Genomic DNA, 13,194 nt, shown 5'->3' on the forward strand with positions numbered 1-13,194 from the left:
CTTGTTTTCATTTCTATCTATTTGAAATAGTAAATCTCAACACTAACTAAAATGTATATCTTTCTTACAACCTTTAAGACTGTGAGATTCAGAGATTCTTTTTTAATTAAATACGTACATGATACATGTTTGACAATAATTGCTAAAAACATGCAAAACTGAGCAGTATCTAGGAGTAATTTTTTTGTGCGTGCGTGTGTGTGTGTGTGTGAGAAAGGTCATGTGCATGGCCACGACTCAGTGGGATAGCTTACAGCCACCGGAGGCTGTAATCAGATATATTTTTTGCAGCTCATTCAAATCATTCCAATTATTATGTTGGTAGAATTGGAAATAAAAAGACAAAGGACGGTGGTGTGAGATGCAGATTACTTTATTCTACTGATTAACACACTTGTGGAATCACCAACAGTCAGGCCACAGGTAACTCAGGGGCTGAATGATGATCCAGGAGCTTCATTCTTCATTCTGTCCTTTCTTTAATAACAAAAAGAATGTGAGTGTGACAATTTTCTCAGAGTTGAAATTTGTTAGGTATATTTTGTCAATCATATTGTCTAAGTTGTTTGATTTAAACATTTCATTTGGTCAAGAATGATCTGTATTATGTTATACTGTACGCTTTGTAACTGGATAAACCATGATAGTTAAAAACCAAACAATTGCTTAATGATGATGAACATAGAATTATCCCAATTAATTAGGGATTTCTCGATTTTTGTCAAATTTGGCAGAAATTGAATGTGCAACAAAATCATCCATGTCCACTTTGGCAACAACTGGTAGCTGTCAAAATATTTAGTTTTATTCATAATATCCTGCATCGCCGGATTGTAAAAATATCCACAAGATGTATTTGTTATATTTAACACATGATCAAAACATCCAAACTGACCTTTGGGCCAACATCCCGACTCTTGGCTCGCAACTTGTTGACCTGAGACTCGGCAATGTCAGCTCTTTCCTCTGCTTCATCAAGCTCATGCTGAATCTTACGAAACTTGATCATGTTGCTGTTGGCTTGCTCCTCCTATAAACACGATATTAGAATTATTATCACATGGGAATATTTCACAAAAGTATGTAATGAGTGCTTACAGCCTCCTCAGCATTCCTCTTGTATGATTTCACTTTCAACTGGAGTTTATCCACTAGGTCTTGCAGACGAACTAGATTCTTACGATCCTCTTCTGTCTGAAATTAAAAACAATATATAGTAATAAATACATCAAATAAAAATATTAAATGAAAATTTTTTAATTTGTGTTATTTTTGTAACTAATTTAATTTTACTTGGTAGGTTAGCTCCTTGATGCGTCTCTCATACTTCCGCACTCCCTTGATTGCATCGCTGGACTTTCTTTGTTCGATTTCCACTTCACTTTCCAGATCTTTAATCTGTTTGGAGGAAAACATAAATAATTTTTTTCTTTATTTTGAATCTTAGATCTTTTGTATCCACCATATATTTCCGATGTGGTCAGCATTTTATTGTTGCATGATTTAGTAGCACTCACCCGGGCCTCGAGCTTCTGTATTTGCTTCCTCCCTCCCTTCATTGCAATTTGTTCAGCTTCGTCCAAACGGTGCTGCAGGTCTTTGATGGTTTGCTCCATGTTCTTCTTCATACGCTCCAGGTGAGCACTGGTGTCCTGCTCTTTCTTCAGCTCTTCTGCCATCATGGCTGCATCGGTGATGGCCTTCTTGGCCTTCTCCTCAGCATTTCTGCACTCCTGAACTGCATCTTCAACCTCACTCTGAAGTTGGGATGTGTCAGCTTCCAGTTTCTTCTTCTGGTTTAGCAGGCTGGTGTTCTGAATAAATCGGGGAGAAACACAAATTGGCTCACAAAACCTTTAACTGAGATCAATTTACTATTTGCATGAATGCATTTTTACCTGTGAGTGCAGCAACTGCACCCTTTCGCTAACTTCCAACAATTCTTGCTCAGCAAGTTTGCGACTTCTCTCAGCTTGCTCGAGAGCAGCCCTCAGTTCCTCCAGCTCGGCCTGCATCAGGTTGTTCCGTCTCTCTACAATGGCGATGTTCTCTTTAAGATCATCATTGGCACGAAGAGACTCATCAAGTTGGAGTTGGGAATCCTTGAAAATGGAAACCCAAATATTAATGTATGTTTTTGAAGGGGTCAGGAGGGCTTTTTATTCAGTCAGTTCAAACCTTCAGATGGGCATGAACAGATTTGAGTTGCTTTTGAGCCTCGGCCGCCTGCCGGTTGGCTTGACTTAGTTGGATCTCCATTTCATTGAGATCTCCCTCCATCTTCTTCTTCAAACGAAGGGCCTCGTTCCTGCTTCGGGTCTCAGCCTCAAGGGCGCTCTGAAGGTTGTCCACGATCCTCTGTTGGTTTCTCTTTGCTTGCTCTAGCTCTTCATCTTTTTCAGCCAGCTTGCGCTCAATTTCAGCCTTCACTTGATTGAACTCAAGCTGGGCTCTGAGAATCTTTCCTTCCTCATGCTCCAATGTGGCCTATAAAGATCAAATATTGTGGTGTTGCTGCACCTGCTTAATCTATTCATGTTGAATTGAATTGGGTTTTTTTTAAACACAACCTACCTCTGCTTCTTCCAGAGCAGTTTGGATGTCAGACTTCTCCTGTTCCAACTGCTTTCGAATCTTCTCGAGCTCATGGATGCTCTTTCCGCCCTCACTGATTTGTTCAGTGAGGTCAGATATTTCCTCTTTGCATTCAAATGAAACCCATTATAAATTCAAGTGATATTGATGTTTATGGACTATTGGAATGAATGATTACTAACTGACCTTGTAGGTTCTTATTTTCTCTCTTCATAGTCTCAAGGTGCTCGAGAGATTCTTCGTAGGAATTCTTGAGTTTGAAAAGCTCTGTGCTTAAAGTCCTTGCCTCCTTTTGAGAGCTTTCCAACTCTGTTTGAGACTCTTCATGTTTCTGCTTCCACTCCGCCAATATCTGAAAACCAGTCCATATCATTTTAAATATTTTGAATTGTCTTCCTAGAATAAAATATAATCACGGACATTGGCAATCAGTATGAAGTTAGTTCAACCTTATCAAAGTTTCTTTGCTTCTTATCCAGAGCAGCAGCAGCCGCGTTTGACCTCTCAACATCCACCATGAGATCTTCAATTTCATTCTGCAGTCTGTGTTTGGTCTTCTCCAGAGAGGAACATTTAGCATTGACTGCTTCCACAGCTTCCTCTGCATCCTGCAGACGCTGAGCTAGCTTCTTCCTGCATTTTGATCCAAGGTCCTTAGTCTACTGTGACACTCTCTGTGTCACTGTTGGATATACAGTTGTGGCGTTAACTCACTTAGCATCTTCCAATTCTTCAGTCCTCTGGATGGCATCAGTTTCATACTTGGTCCTCCACTGAGCCACCTCAGCATTGCTCTTGGACATACCACGCTGCAATTCAGCCTTGGCCTCTTGTTCTTCCTCATACTGCTCTCTGAGCAGGTCACAGTCGTGGCGAGAAGACTGCACAGCATGGGCTAATGCGTTCTTGGCCTAAAATGAAATACGTACAGTTGGCTGTGACTCACGTTGTAATGTATATTATTATTCTCATCACAAAGCTACCTTGACTTCCTCTTCCAGTTGCCTTTTAAGGTCTTCAATTTGTTGAGTGTAGGACTGCTTTCCTCTAGTGAGTTGTGACACCAAGGAATCCTTCTCCTCAAGTTGCCTTGCAAGTTCACCTAATGTTCACAGAGCAATGAATCGTGTTTTTGTCAGTGCATTTAATTATAATAGAAAATGAATTCAACAAACAATACCATTTTCTGTTTGAAGTTTGGCTTTGTGCATGGTAAAGTCATTGATGGTACGCTGTCCCTCTTCTGCTTTTGTTTTATATTCACTCATCTGGTCTTCCAGAGACCTGCACATTTTCTCCAAATGACTCTGAAAACAACAGATTACAGAGAAAGGCATTGATAGGTGATTCAAAGTGAGCAAAACAGCAATTACTAACCTGTCATATTAATTACAGTACCTTAGACTTTACAATGTGTTCCATATTGGAGACAACATCATCCAATTCCAGTCTGAGTTCGCTCTTCTCCTTCTCCAGTTTCTGCTTCACTCTCTGCAGGCTGTCAATCTGCTCCCCAAAGTCGGCCACACTGTCAGCTTGTTTCTTTCTCAGAGTGGCCGCAGTGGCTTCATGCTGCAGCGTGGCCTCTTCCAGGTCTCGACGAAGTTTCTGGAACTCAGCCTCCCTCTTCTTGTTCATCTCAATCTGGACAGATGTTGCTCCACCAGCCTCCTCCAGTCTCTCACTGATCTCCTCCAGCTCTCTGGCCAAGTCTGCCCTCTGCTTTTCCACCTTGGCTCGAGCAGCTCGCTCTGCCTCGAGCTCTTCTTCCAGCTCTTCGATGCGGGCCTATACGCATGTGAAGTCACGTGCAAAACCGTGCAAAAATGTTTAAGCACAAGACCCAGAATATGATTGTGTTGTTCAGCAGACAACAAATTTTAATACAAAAGGCCAATTGTGGATTGGCAGCAACCCAGTCAAAACTGACCCTTGGTCTTTTTGTCTCTCAAACCGAAGTTCGGATAGGTTGCTATAAATTGTGGTTGACCTTTAGTGAAGGAAATATATTTTTAATAGGATAATGATATTACCTGCAACTCCTTCAATTTTTTCTGGAGCTGTGTACTCATGGCTTGCTCATCCTCAATTTTGCACAAAAGCTGATTAATTTCAAAATCTTTCCTGTGAGTGGACATACACATATTTCAGTCACAAAATGTAAAATATAATTGTGTGTGTGGTTTTTTTTTTAAACCTGTAACCTCTTACTTTTTCAGTCGCTCTTCAAGTTGTTGCTTGTCATTTTCCAGGTCCATAAGACTCTCTTGAGCTAATTTTAAGTCCCCTTCAAGCTTTCGCTTTGCTCTTTCAAGGTCCATTCGCACTTTCTTTTCTTGCTCCAGGGATCCTTCCAGCTGTTGGCAAGTATTCACAATTAGTTTGATTAGTTAGCATTGATTATTGATTTACATTTCATGTTGAATCTCACATCATCCACTTGCTGCTCTAGTTTTGACTTGGCCTTGGTAAGAGTGTTGACTTTGTCTTCTTCACTCTGAAGGTCATCCAGTGTTTGCTGATGAGCTTCTTGCAAGGCTTTCTTCTCTTTGGTCAGCTTGGTGATAATTTCATCCAAAGCCGCCATTTCCTCAGTCAGGTTCTTCACCTATTCATGAAAATATATTTTTAGTTGAATCATGATAGTCTTCAGGACATGGACTGTCGAGGTTGCACCTTGTTTTCAGTGGCATGTTTCTCCTTCTCCACTTTAGCAAGGGTTAATTCTAAGTCGTCAATGTCTTTCTTTAGCTCAGAGCACTCATCCTCCAATTTACGTTTCTTAGATGTTAATTCAGCATTCATCTCCTCCTCATCTTCCAGTCGTTCGGTTAACTCTTTTGTTTTTGCTTCCATCTGGATTTTGCTTTTAATCAATCCCTCACATCTTTCCTCAGCATCACCAAGGTTATCTTGCTCCTGTTATCAAGAAATACACATAATGATGAGTTGGCAGGCTTGTTTTGGTCTTAAAATGATTGGTATTTCTTATGGTAGACATACAGCCTGAACTTGAAGCTGTAAGTCATTTTTCTCTTGGAGAAGAGTGACCATTTTTTCTTCCAGTTCCTTTTTCCGGGCTTCTGATTTTGCATAAGCCTCTTTTAGTTTGGTAAACTCTTCCTTCATATTGGCCATTTCCTTTTCAGTCTCTGCTGATTTAAGGAGAGGTTTAATCTTGAAGAACATTTTCATCCAGGGCCAATTCTTCACCCCCATGAAGGCACGGATGTTCCACTGGATCACAAGCAATGCATCTCTGTTGACAACAGTCATTGATTTTATGTTAGAACTTTGTACAGTATATCTAAATCGATTTATTCAGATTGACTGCCATTCACTACAAAATAATTAATTCAATTCCCATTGTATATTACATGAAGGCTACTTGCAAAATGTCCAATATTTTAAAATGGACACATTTAAAACCAAATAATTGCCACTTATAATGTTAGTTGTTTTGCTGTAGATATTATTCTTATTTTGCTGGTGATTTGCAAAGTATATATTATAAGGAAAAATTGGAAAGAAATATTCTGTACAATGATGGTTGAATAATTTTGACTGCAACCGTAAATCCAATTTAGAGTATTCAGTAAGCCAAGGATGCCCCTTTTAGGACCTGGCCTTGCATAAACTATGGCTTTCATACAGTATTTGCCAAGGTGTACCTCCATTTTTTTTCATCATGAAATATTAATTGTTACAGAGTTTGGCTTTGTTACCTTCGTTCAACAATCTTCTGGAATTCAATTCTCGCAAGAAGACCCCTTGACCGGGCTTGGATGCCAGTGATAATCAGTGCTAATCGGTCATCTCGCATCTCTTCAAGCTGACCCAGCAGTCCTGCTTTGAAGAACACCTGTTGGAGAGCATTCTTTATTATTGGCAACAATTATATCAAAATAATATTCTCTTATACAAAGTATCAGTTGCAGACCTTGGTGTGTCCAAGCCTGTACTGACTGTGGTCAATATCCAGAGAACCTAACAGTTTCTCTGCAGCCTTCTTGTTGTCAATGAACTGTCCTTCCGGAATTGCATTGGGGTTCAGAATACGGTATCTTTATGGAAATGGAACATTTTTAATTTGAAATTATCTAGTTTATTCAGTCAACATGTGCTTTGAATGGACAATTCACTCAGATGCAAACCTCTGTTTGAAATCTCCATAGAGGATCCTATTGGGGAAGCCCTTCCTGCAGATTCGGATGCCTTCCAACACACCATTACAACGCAGCTGGTGCATCACTAGAGGGTTCTCCATGGCTCCAGGAGTCTTGGTCTCATTGGGGATGAGGCAGCGTACAAAGTGGGGGTGAGTAGACCTCAGGTTGGTCATTAGCTTGTTCAGATTCTCCTGCAAGGTTTCATCAATTTAATTCATGTGAATTCTATAAACCATTTTCTTAGATGTGGAGGTGCTTTGAGGTATTGGGTTTTTGTGTAAGAGTATATAATATATATCTCTGTAGTGTCCTTAAGTGCCACAAACTTAATTTTTTTATCATGATGATGATAATGATTATGCAACCATGGACATCTTGGATAAATGTTCTCTGATTTTACCTGTGATAATTTGTCAATTTGTCAATGAGAGTAATCGAGAATTAAAAGCATTGTGTGTTGCTGCTTTCTTTAATGTTGCTATGTAATCAGTGAGCCTTTCATAGTTGTGACTTAAAAAAAAAATGGGGAAATGTCTTACCCTATGTAAAGCAGACACCGTCTGGAACGAGGAACCTTTCTTCTTGGTACCTTTTCCCTTGCCAGAATCTAAATGAACGAAACTGAATTAATTGTAAAACGTATTGCACTGGAAGCAATCACGTTCAAGGTTTGTATTTCTCAAACATTTTATTCACAAAGACAATTTTTTCAAAGCTCAACATACCAGAATCAGCTCCTGCATACCCAGCAAAAAGAATTGATAATAGTTTGAGGTTAGATTTCTGGAAAAGTCCAACAACAGTCTCATTTAGGGGGTCCTTGTTCTTTACGAGCCAGTTGTTGATATTATAATCAACGGTGCCAGCGTAGTGGACAAGGGAAAAATGAGCCTCTGGTCTCCCTTTGACGACTCTGGGCTTCTGGAAGTTGTTGGATTTTCCTAGATGGTTGTCATATAGCTTAGCTTTAAAGGTGGTGTCACTGGCTTTGGGGAACATACACTCCTCTTCAAGGATGGACATGATACCCATGGGCTAAGGAAAACAAAATACACGTTGAGTAGAATCGACATTGCTCAACCATATTTTAATAACACGTTACTCACCTTCTCAATCAAGTCAATACAGGCCTGCAAATCCATACCAAAATCTATAAAAGTCCATTCAATGCCTTCTTTTTTGTATTCTTCCTGCTCCAGCACAAACATGTGATGGTTGAAAAACTGTTGGAGTTTTTCATTGGTGAAGTTGATACAAAGCTGCTCGAAGGTGTTGAACTGTAATTGAAAGTGGAAAGGTTTTCTCATTTTCAACTCTGTCCTATTATCTAACAGAGCTGAAATCTGATTTTACTCCATGATTAATTAACCACAGCTCACATCAAAGATCTCAAATCCAGCGATATCCAAAACACCAATGAAGTATTGACGAGGCTGCTTGGTGTCCAGCGATTGGTTGATACGGACCACCATCCACAGAAACATCTTCTCATACACTGACTTGGCCAGTGCACCAATAGCATAGTAAACCTAGAAAATAATTGATACATTTCTAATACTTATTCCAATTTCTTCCTCAAAAGATTCCCCACAAATACATACCTGGGCAACACTTTGTCCTTTAGTGACCCACTCATTTCCTACTTTAACTCTTGGATGACAAAGACCTTTGATGAGGTCAGCAGAGTTCAGGCCCATCAGATAAGCAACTTTGTCAGCAACTGTAGGGAGAATATTTATTGAACATCTTTATTTCTGTCGTTTCTGTTATTGCTTTGATATCCGGGGGAAGCTCGAGGAGGTTACACAAGTGCAAGGTAAAGACCAAGATAAATATTTTTTCTCCACATAAACCAGACCCTCCACGAGATGTAATACCTCTTGGAAAAGGTTGACTGAGTTTGACCATAACACCATGTCAGTACATTTTTAAAAAATATACATATTTGTTAAGGAAAAGTGTACAAATATTAGCTTACCTTCAGTACCGTCCGCTTCTGCCTGCTCTTCTCGCTGCTTCTGTTTAAACTTCATGTTACCGTAGTGCATAATGGCACCTGTTAGCTTATAAATGCTGTTCTTCTCCTCTTGAGTGAAGCCAAGCACGTCAAAGGCCTCCTGAAAATTAAAAAAAATGAAACAATCAAAACATTGATTAAACTGCTGGATTTGAAAGTATACAGCTTTTTTCTCCCCTCACATCAGTTGCCATAAGCTCCTCAGAGTCATTGATGGAGGCTACGGTTGTCTCTCCTTGGGAGATGAAGGCGTAGTCGTAGGGGTTGTTGGTGATCAGCAGCATATCTAAAATTATGTTACACCAAATTTTTAAAATAGTTACTTAGAGCAAGTATTAATTTTGTAACAATCCCAGCTGCTAAAATATCATTTGCTTATGATTACTTACCAAGAAGTTCAGGTTTCACCTGAGACAAAATTTGGTAGAAAATGTGATAGTCCCTTTCAGCTTTGAGCTGGTAGGTCACACGAGACTTTTCCAGAAGATCTGTTTAATATATACATATGAAAAATTAATGTATGTTTAACATTTAAACATAAAAATAGCAAAAAATAAGTTCGCATTGTTGCGCAAAAAAAGAAGGTCATTGCTCGCAGCTAAATACAAATCATTTGAGAGACATTTGCATGTTCTTCCAGTATGTACAGTTTCCATGTACAATAAATTAGGTTAATTCAGGATTGTCTGATCACTTTATATTACTTGCCTTTCTCATGTTGTATCACGCAACACTTGAAGATGTGTTTTGGAAAAAAAATGTGGAAAGATAATGCTTCACTTACAGGTCTCAATATCAGCAGACGCCAACTTTCCTCGATTGTCGAAATGAATTCTGATGAATTTTCCCTGAAATGCAAAGTGTTGAACATTCATTTCGATAATGTGGCATTTCTAAATTTGCCTCAATGAATGAACATACTCACAAATCTCGAAGAATTGTCATTTCTGATTGTCTTAGCATTACCGAAGGCCTCCAGAGCAGGGTTTGCCTGGATGATTTGATCCTCCAAGGTACCCTGAAGACAAAATATGTGAGTTGCTTTCTTTTGGACAAGTTGTGTGGGGAAATAAACATGGCTGTGATTATTTTAAATTTGGTGAAGCGTAAAATTCAAACACCGCTCAGGTCACATCGTTTGTAATTCAGTCACACCTTTCAGGAAAAATATGCAGTTATCTGTCACCTTTTTCTCAGCTGCTGCATCTTTCTTTCCACTTGGAACCGCAGCAATGCTGGCAAAGTATTGTATTACTCTCTTGGTGTTGACAGTCTTTCCAGCACCGGATTCTCCACTGAGTTCAATCGTGACATCATCAGTTTAAAACAAGACATTGAAACCTTTTTAACTAGTACTTAAGAAATGTGTTTTCTCTGACTTACGTGATAAGAACGGACTGGTTTTCCCTGTCTGTAAATCAAAAAGCTTCCTTTCATTCATGGCTTTTACATTAGTGCTTGAAATATAGATTTTGTACCTGCCAGCATGTACTGGTAAGCGTTGTCAGAGATGGAGAAGATGTGAGGAGGAGCTTCACTCCTCTTCTTTCCTCTGTAGGCAACAACCACCTCTTGGTTGTAGACTGGCAGCGCCTTGTAGGGGTTGACAGTCACACAGAACAGCCCGGAGTAGGTCTAAAAAATAAAATAAAATTCTGAATTGCATGATATTAAAAAAATGACAGGAAAATGAATATGATTATCTTACATAGATCATCCATGCCGCGTAACGCTCTTTGAGGTTAAACAACACAGCGGGCTCATGAAGGAATGTGAACATGGCCATGTCTTCAATTTTATCAAACTTTGGCGGGTTCTGAGGATGTACGTCAATCTCCTTCACTGTCACAGTCTGTAGAAATAAATAATGCACTCTTAAAATGAAAGCATGTCATTTTTTTAGGGTTTCAAGACTATTAAAAATATACCTTTCCAAACTCAGTATGAGCAGTAACCTTGTCACCATCTCGACTTGTAACAGATGCCTTGACGTACTCAACTTCAGGGTCTGGAACGAAGCATTCCTTCTTCATATCAAATTGTCGAGTTTGGGCTTCCAAACGCTCCTTGTCTGACTTTCTAAGAAAAGGGGCAGCTGCCCCAAACTCTGCCATTGCTGCGTCACCCATTTTGCTCCTTTTTATGTCTTCTGTCAAGAGACAATGTAATGTTTGAACACAACCATGCCTTTCACTCCACATTTTAAGTAAATTATGTGTTTATTTATGTTAAAAAGATGTATTTTATAATATTTACATTGTAACAAACAATTAGTCTATTACTCTACTATTAGAACATTTGAATGTCTCATCCATTATGATCTACTACAGACATGGTAAAAAAAAAAAAGTTAATTGGAGAACAAATACATGTTAAGCTAAGTAAATAATGTCGTGAATATGTTCTGTTGTGCTTACCTTAAGATGTCAAACTCTGTCAAGCGGAATAATGGTTGTGGTAGCTGATGCTAGGTGTCCTCTCCATTAATAAAGGTTGTTACTCAGCCAAATAAGGTGATGGATATGAGACGGATGGCTTCCCATTTGCATATCAGAAAAAAGACATCCCCACATTGGGTCGAGTCTTGTGCCGCTATTTGTTGCTATCACCTTGTCCACAAAAGAACAATAAGCAAGGTTGGACATGACGTAGGAAGAGGTGGTTGTAGGTGGGGAGAAGCACACGACTCTCTATCAAATACAGAAGTACATTAGCAACTAATAATAGCAATTTTATTGTAGGATGCCAATTGGAACAGCGTATTTCTATGGTGATTTTTCTTATATTGGGTTTGTCTTTACTTATTTTTTTTTAATTTATTGTTTAATTACTAATTGATATTTTGTATTAAATATCCTCAGAAAACAAACCACATGACCTATAATCAATGTACACCATAGATTTAATTGTATTATCTATATGATAGTTTGTCTAATTATGTTGTTCAGACATTGGGTCTATTCTGATTCTAAATTAAGTATTTATGGGCTTGTGAGCAACCAGATTTTATGAGACCCCAAACACATCAAGATCAACAATAGTCTGTCAAGTGATATGGTGTGAAAAACATTTCAAGAGGGAGATTGGAGAGTTGCAGCTGCTGCCTTCAAAAAGACAAGACAGGGTCAAGGTCACAGCTGCGACATCTCTTTATGATCACTCATCACTATTTACAGTTACTGTAGATCTATACCCTCGGCCCCAAGGCTCTTAAAATTGTTCGATTGTTTTTTTTTTAGGCATTGTCATTTCCATCTCACTTCATGCTGTCGTATACTGTTACTGTACATTAGTAGAAGAAGACTGGTCCAATCTATTGTATCTTGACACTTTCTTTGCACAAAATATTTCTGGATGTATTTTATGGTAATGCCTATAATCACCCTTAGGCTAAAAACCTTTTTTATTCTTTGAGGAGTCAATCAATGAGTTCCCTTGACATTCTAATTTTGAGGAGCAGTTTCTCTGCCCGGGGTTACAGCTAATTAATCAGAACTCCTTATATGAGCTATTAGCACCCATGAAGTTAAAGTGCATAATGTGGAACATCTTCTAGAAAAAAAAAGTGAAACATTTTCTTTACTCTAGAGAACTTTTTTATGAAGTAGAAAAGATAAACACCCCATTCAAACAATGGCAGGGAAAACTAGAAAACTCAAAGTTTGCTGGCTGTGTCACTAATATTGGCACACTGTCCTGTAAATCAGTATGGGAACTCACAAATGAGAATTTCTTATTCTAAATTGTTGGTGATTTTAACGTCTCGACTTTAATGTCAAACATCCAAAGAGACCTGAAGGCTAACCTGGAAAAGTCTGGGATCATGGTTTGAACTTGTACCATATGCCGTACACTGAACCGAGCAGTGCGTCATGGAAGACAACAATCTTGAGGCAAGCATATAAAAAGGAACAACTACGGTTTGCCAAGGAGTATCTGGACAAATCACAATCCTACAGAGAAATGGTTACTGGACAGAAGAAACAAAAATAGACCTTTCTGGCAGTGTATGCAAAAAATGAAGGGTACCAATACTGATGAGCAGGACCTCCATATATCCACACAATAAGTCAGGTATATGAAAGCATGGATCTGCCAATGTGAAGTGTTTTTTTTTAACCGGCATAACCATTTAAGGAACCTTTTTCAAATCTGGTTCAGACGTAGACTTCCCTGCAGAATTGTCATGCACATTGTTTTTTTTTTTGGGAGGGGTAATTGCCGTTGCAACTGGAGTGCTATAACGTCAATGCCAGCACATTTAAAAGACAAAATTATAAACATAAAACAGGGAAGAAATAAATATAATGCCTTTACAATAAATAAAAAATACAAATGTAAAAAAAACATAATTTATAACTGAATAAAATTTAAATCACTTTGACCTTCACTGCTAGCTTCTATGCAAAAGCA

The 13,194-nt window shown here is 38.7% G+C and overlaps 1 protein-coding gene and 1 long non-coding RNA gene across 4 annotated transcripts in view; one reads left to right on the forward strand and one right to left on the reverse strand.

Moving 5' to 3' along the window:
- The window catches only part of LOC133165708 (uncharacterized), a 28,560-nt gene that overhangs the window by 620 nt on the left and 14,746 nt on the right, over nucleotides 1-13,194 (forward strand). For all 3 annotated transcript variants that reach the window (XR_009717648.1, XR_009717647.1, XR_009717646.1), the window contains exon 2: nucleotides 6,771-6,913. This is a non-coding gene — a long non-coding RNA (uncharacterized LOC133165708). The remainder of the gene's footprint in view (nucleotides 1-6,770; nucleotides 6,914-13,194) is intronic.
- Nucleotides 358-11,359, reverse strand: LOC133165704 (myosin-7-like). The gene is made up of 38 exons (XM_061295550.1): nucleotides 11,199-11,359; nucleotides 10,710-10,930; nucleotides 10,490-10,633; nucleotides 10,260-10,416; nucleotides 10,165-10,192; nucleotides 9,968-10,076; nucleotides 9,707-9,799; nucleotides 9,566-9,629; nucleotides 9,171-9,269; nucleotides 8,964-9,067; nucleotides 8,743-8,881; nucleotides 8,366-8,484; nucleotides 8,144-8,293; nucleotides 7,871-8,041; nucleotides 7,490-7,799; nucleotides 7,304-7,371; nucleotides 6,750-6,955; nucleotides 6,536-6,659; nucleotides 6,321-6,457; nucleotides 5,599-5,854; nucleotides 5,272-5,514; nucleotides 5,027-5,203; nucleotides 4,807-4,952; nucleotides 4,629-4,719; nucleotides 3,994-4,383; nucleotides 3,776-3,902; nucleotides 3,579-3,697; nucleotides 3,310-3,506; nucleotides 3,045-3,228; nucleotides 2,782-2,947; nucleotides 2,575-2,699; nucleotides 2,179-2,487; nucleotides 1,899-2,102; nucleotides 1,518-1,814; nucleotides 1,294-1,398; nucleotides 1,099-1,194; nucleotides 896-1,030; nucleotides 358-477 (listed from the first exon to the last, which is right to left on the reverse strand). The coding sequence occupies exons 2-38, from the start codon at nucleotides 10,908-10,910 to the stop codon at nucleotides 457-459; spliced, it is 5,811 nt and encodes a 1,936-aa protein (XP_061151534.1). The 5' UTR covers nucleotides 10,911-10,930; nucleotides 11,199-11,359; the 3' UTR covers nucleotides 358-456.

The sequence above is a fragment of the Syngnathus typhle genome, linkage group LG13, assembly GCF_033458585.1.
Source record: "Syngnathus typhle isolate RoL2023-S1 ecotype Sweden linkage group LG13, RoL_Styp_1.0, whole genome shotgun sequence".
NCBI classification, from domain to species: domain Eukaryota; kingdom Metazoa; phylum Chordata; class Actinopteri; order Syngnathiformes; family Syngnathidae; genus Syngnathus; species Syngnathus typhle.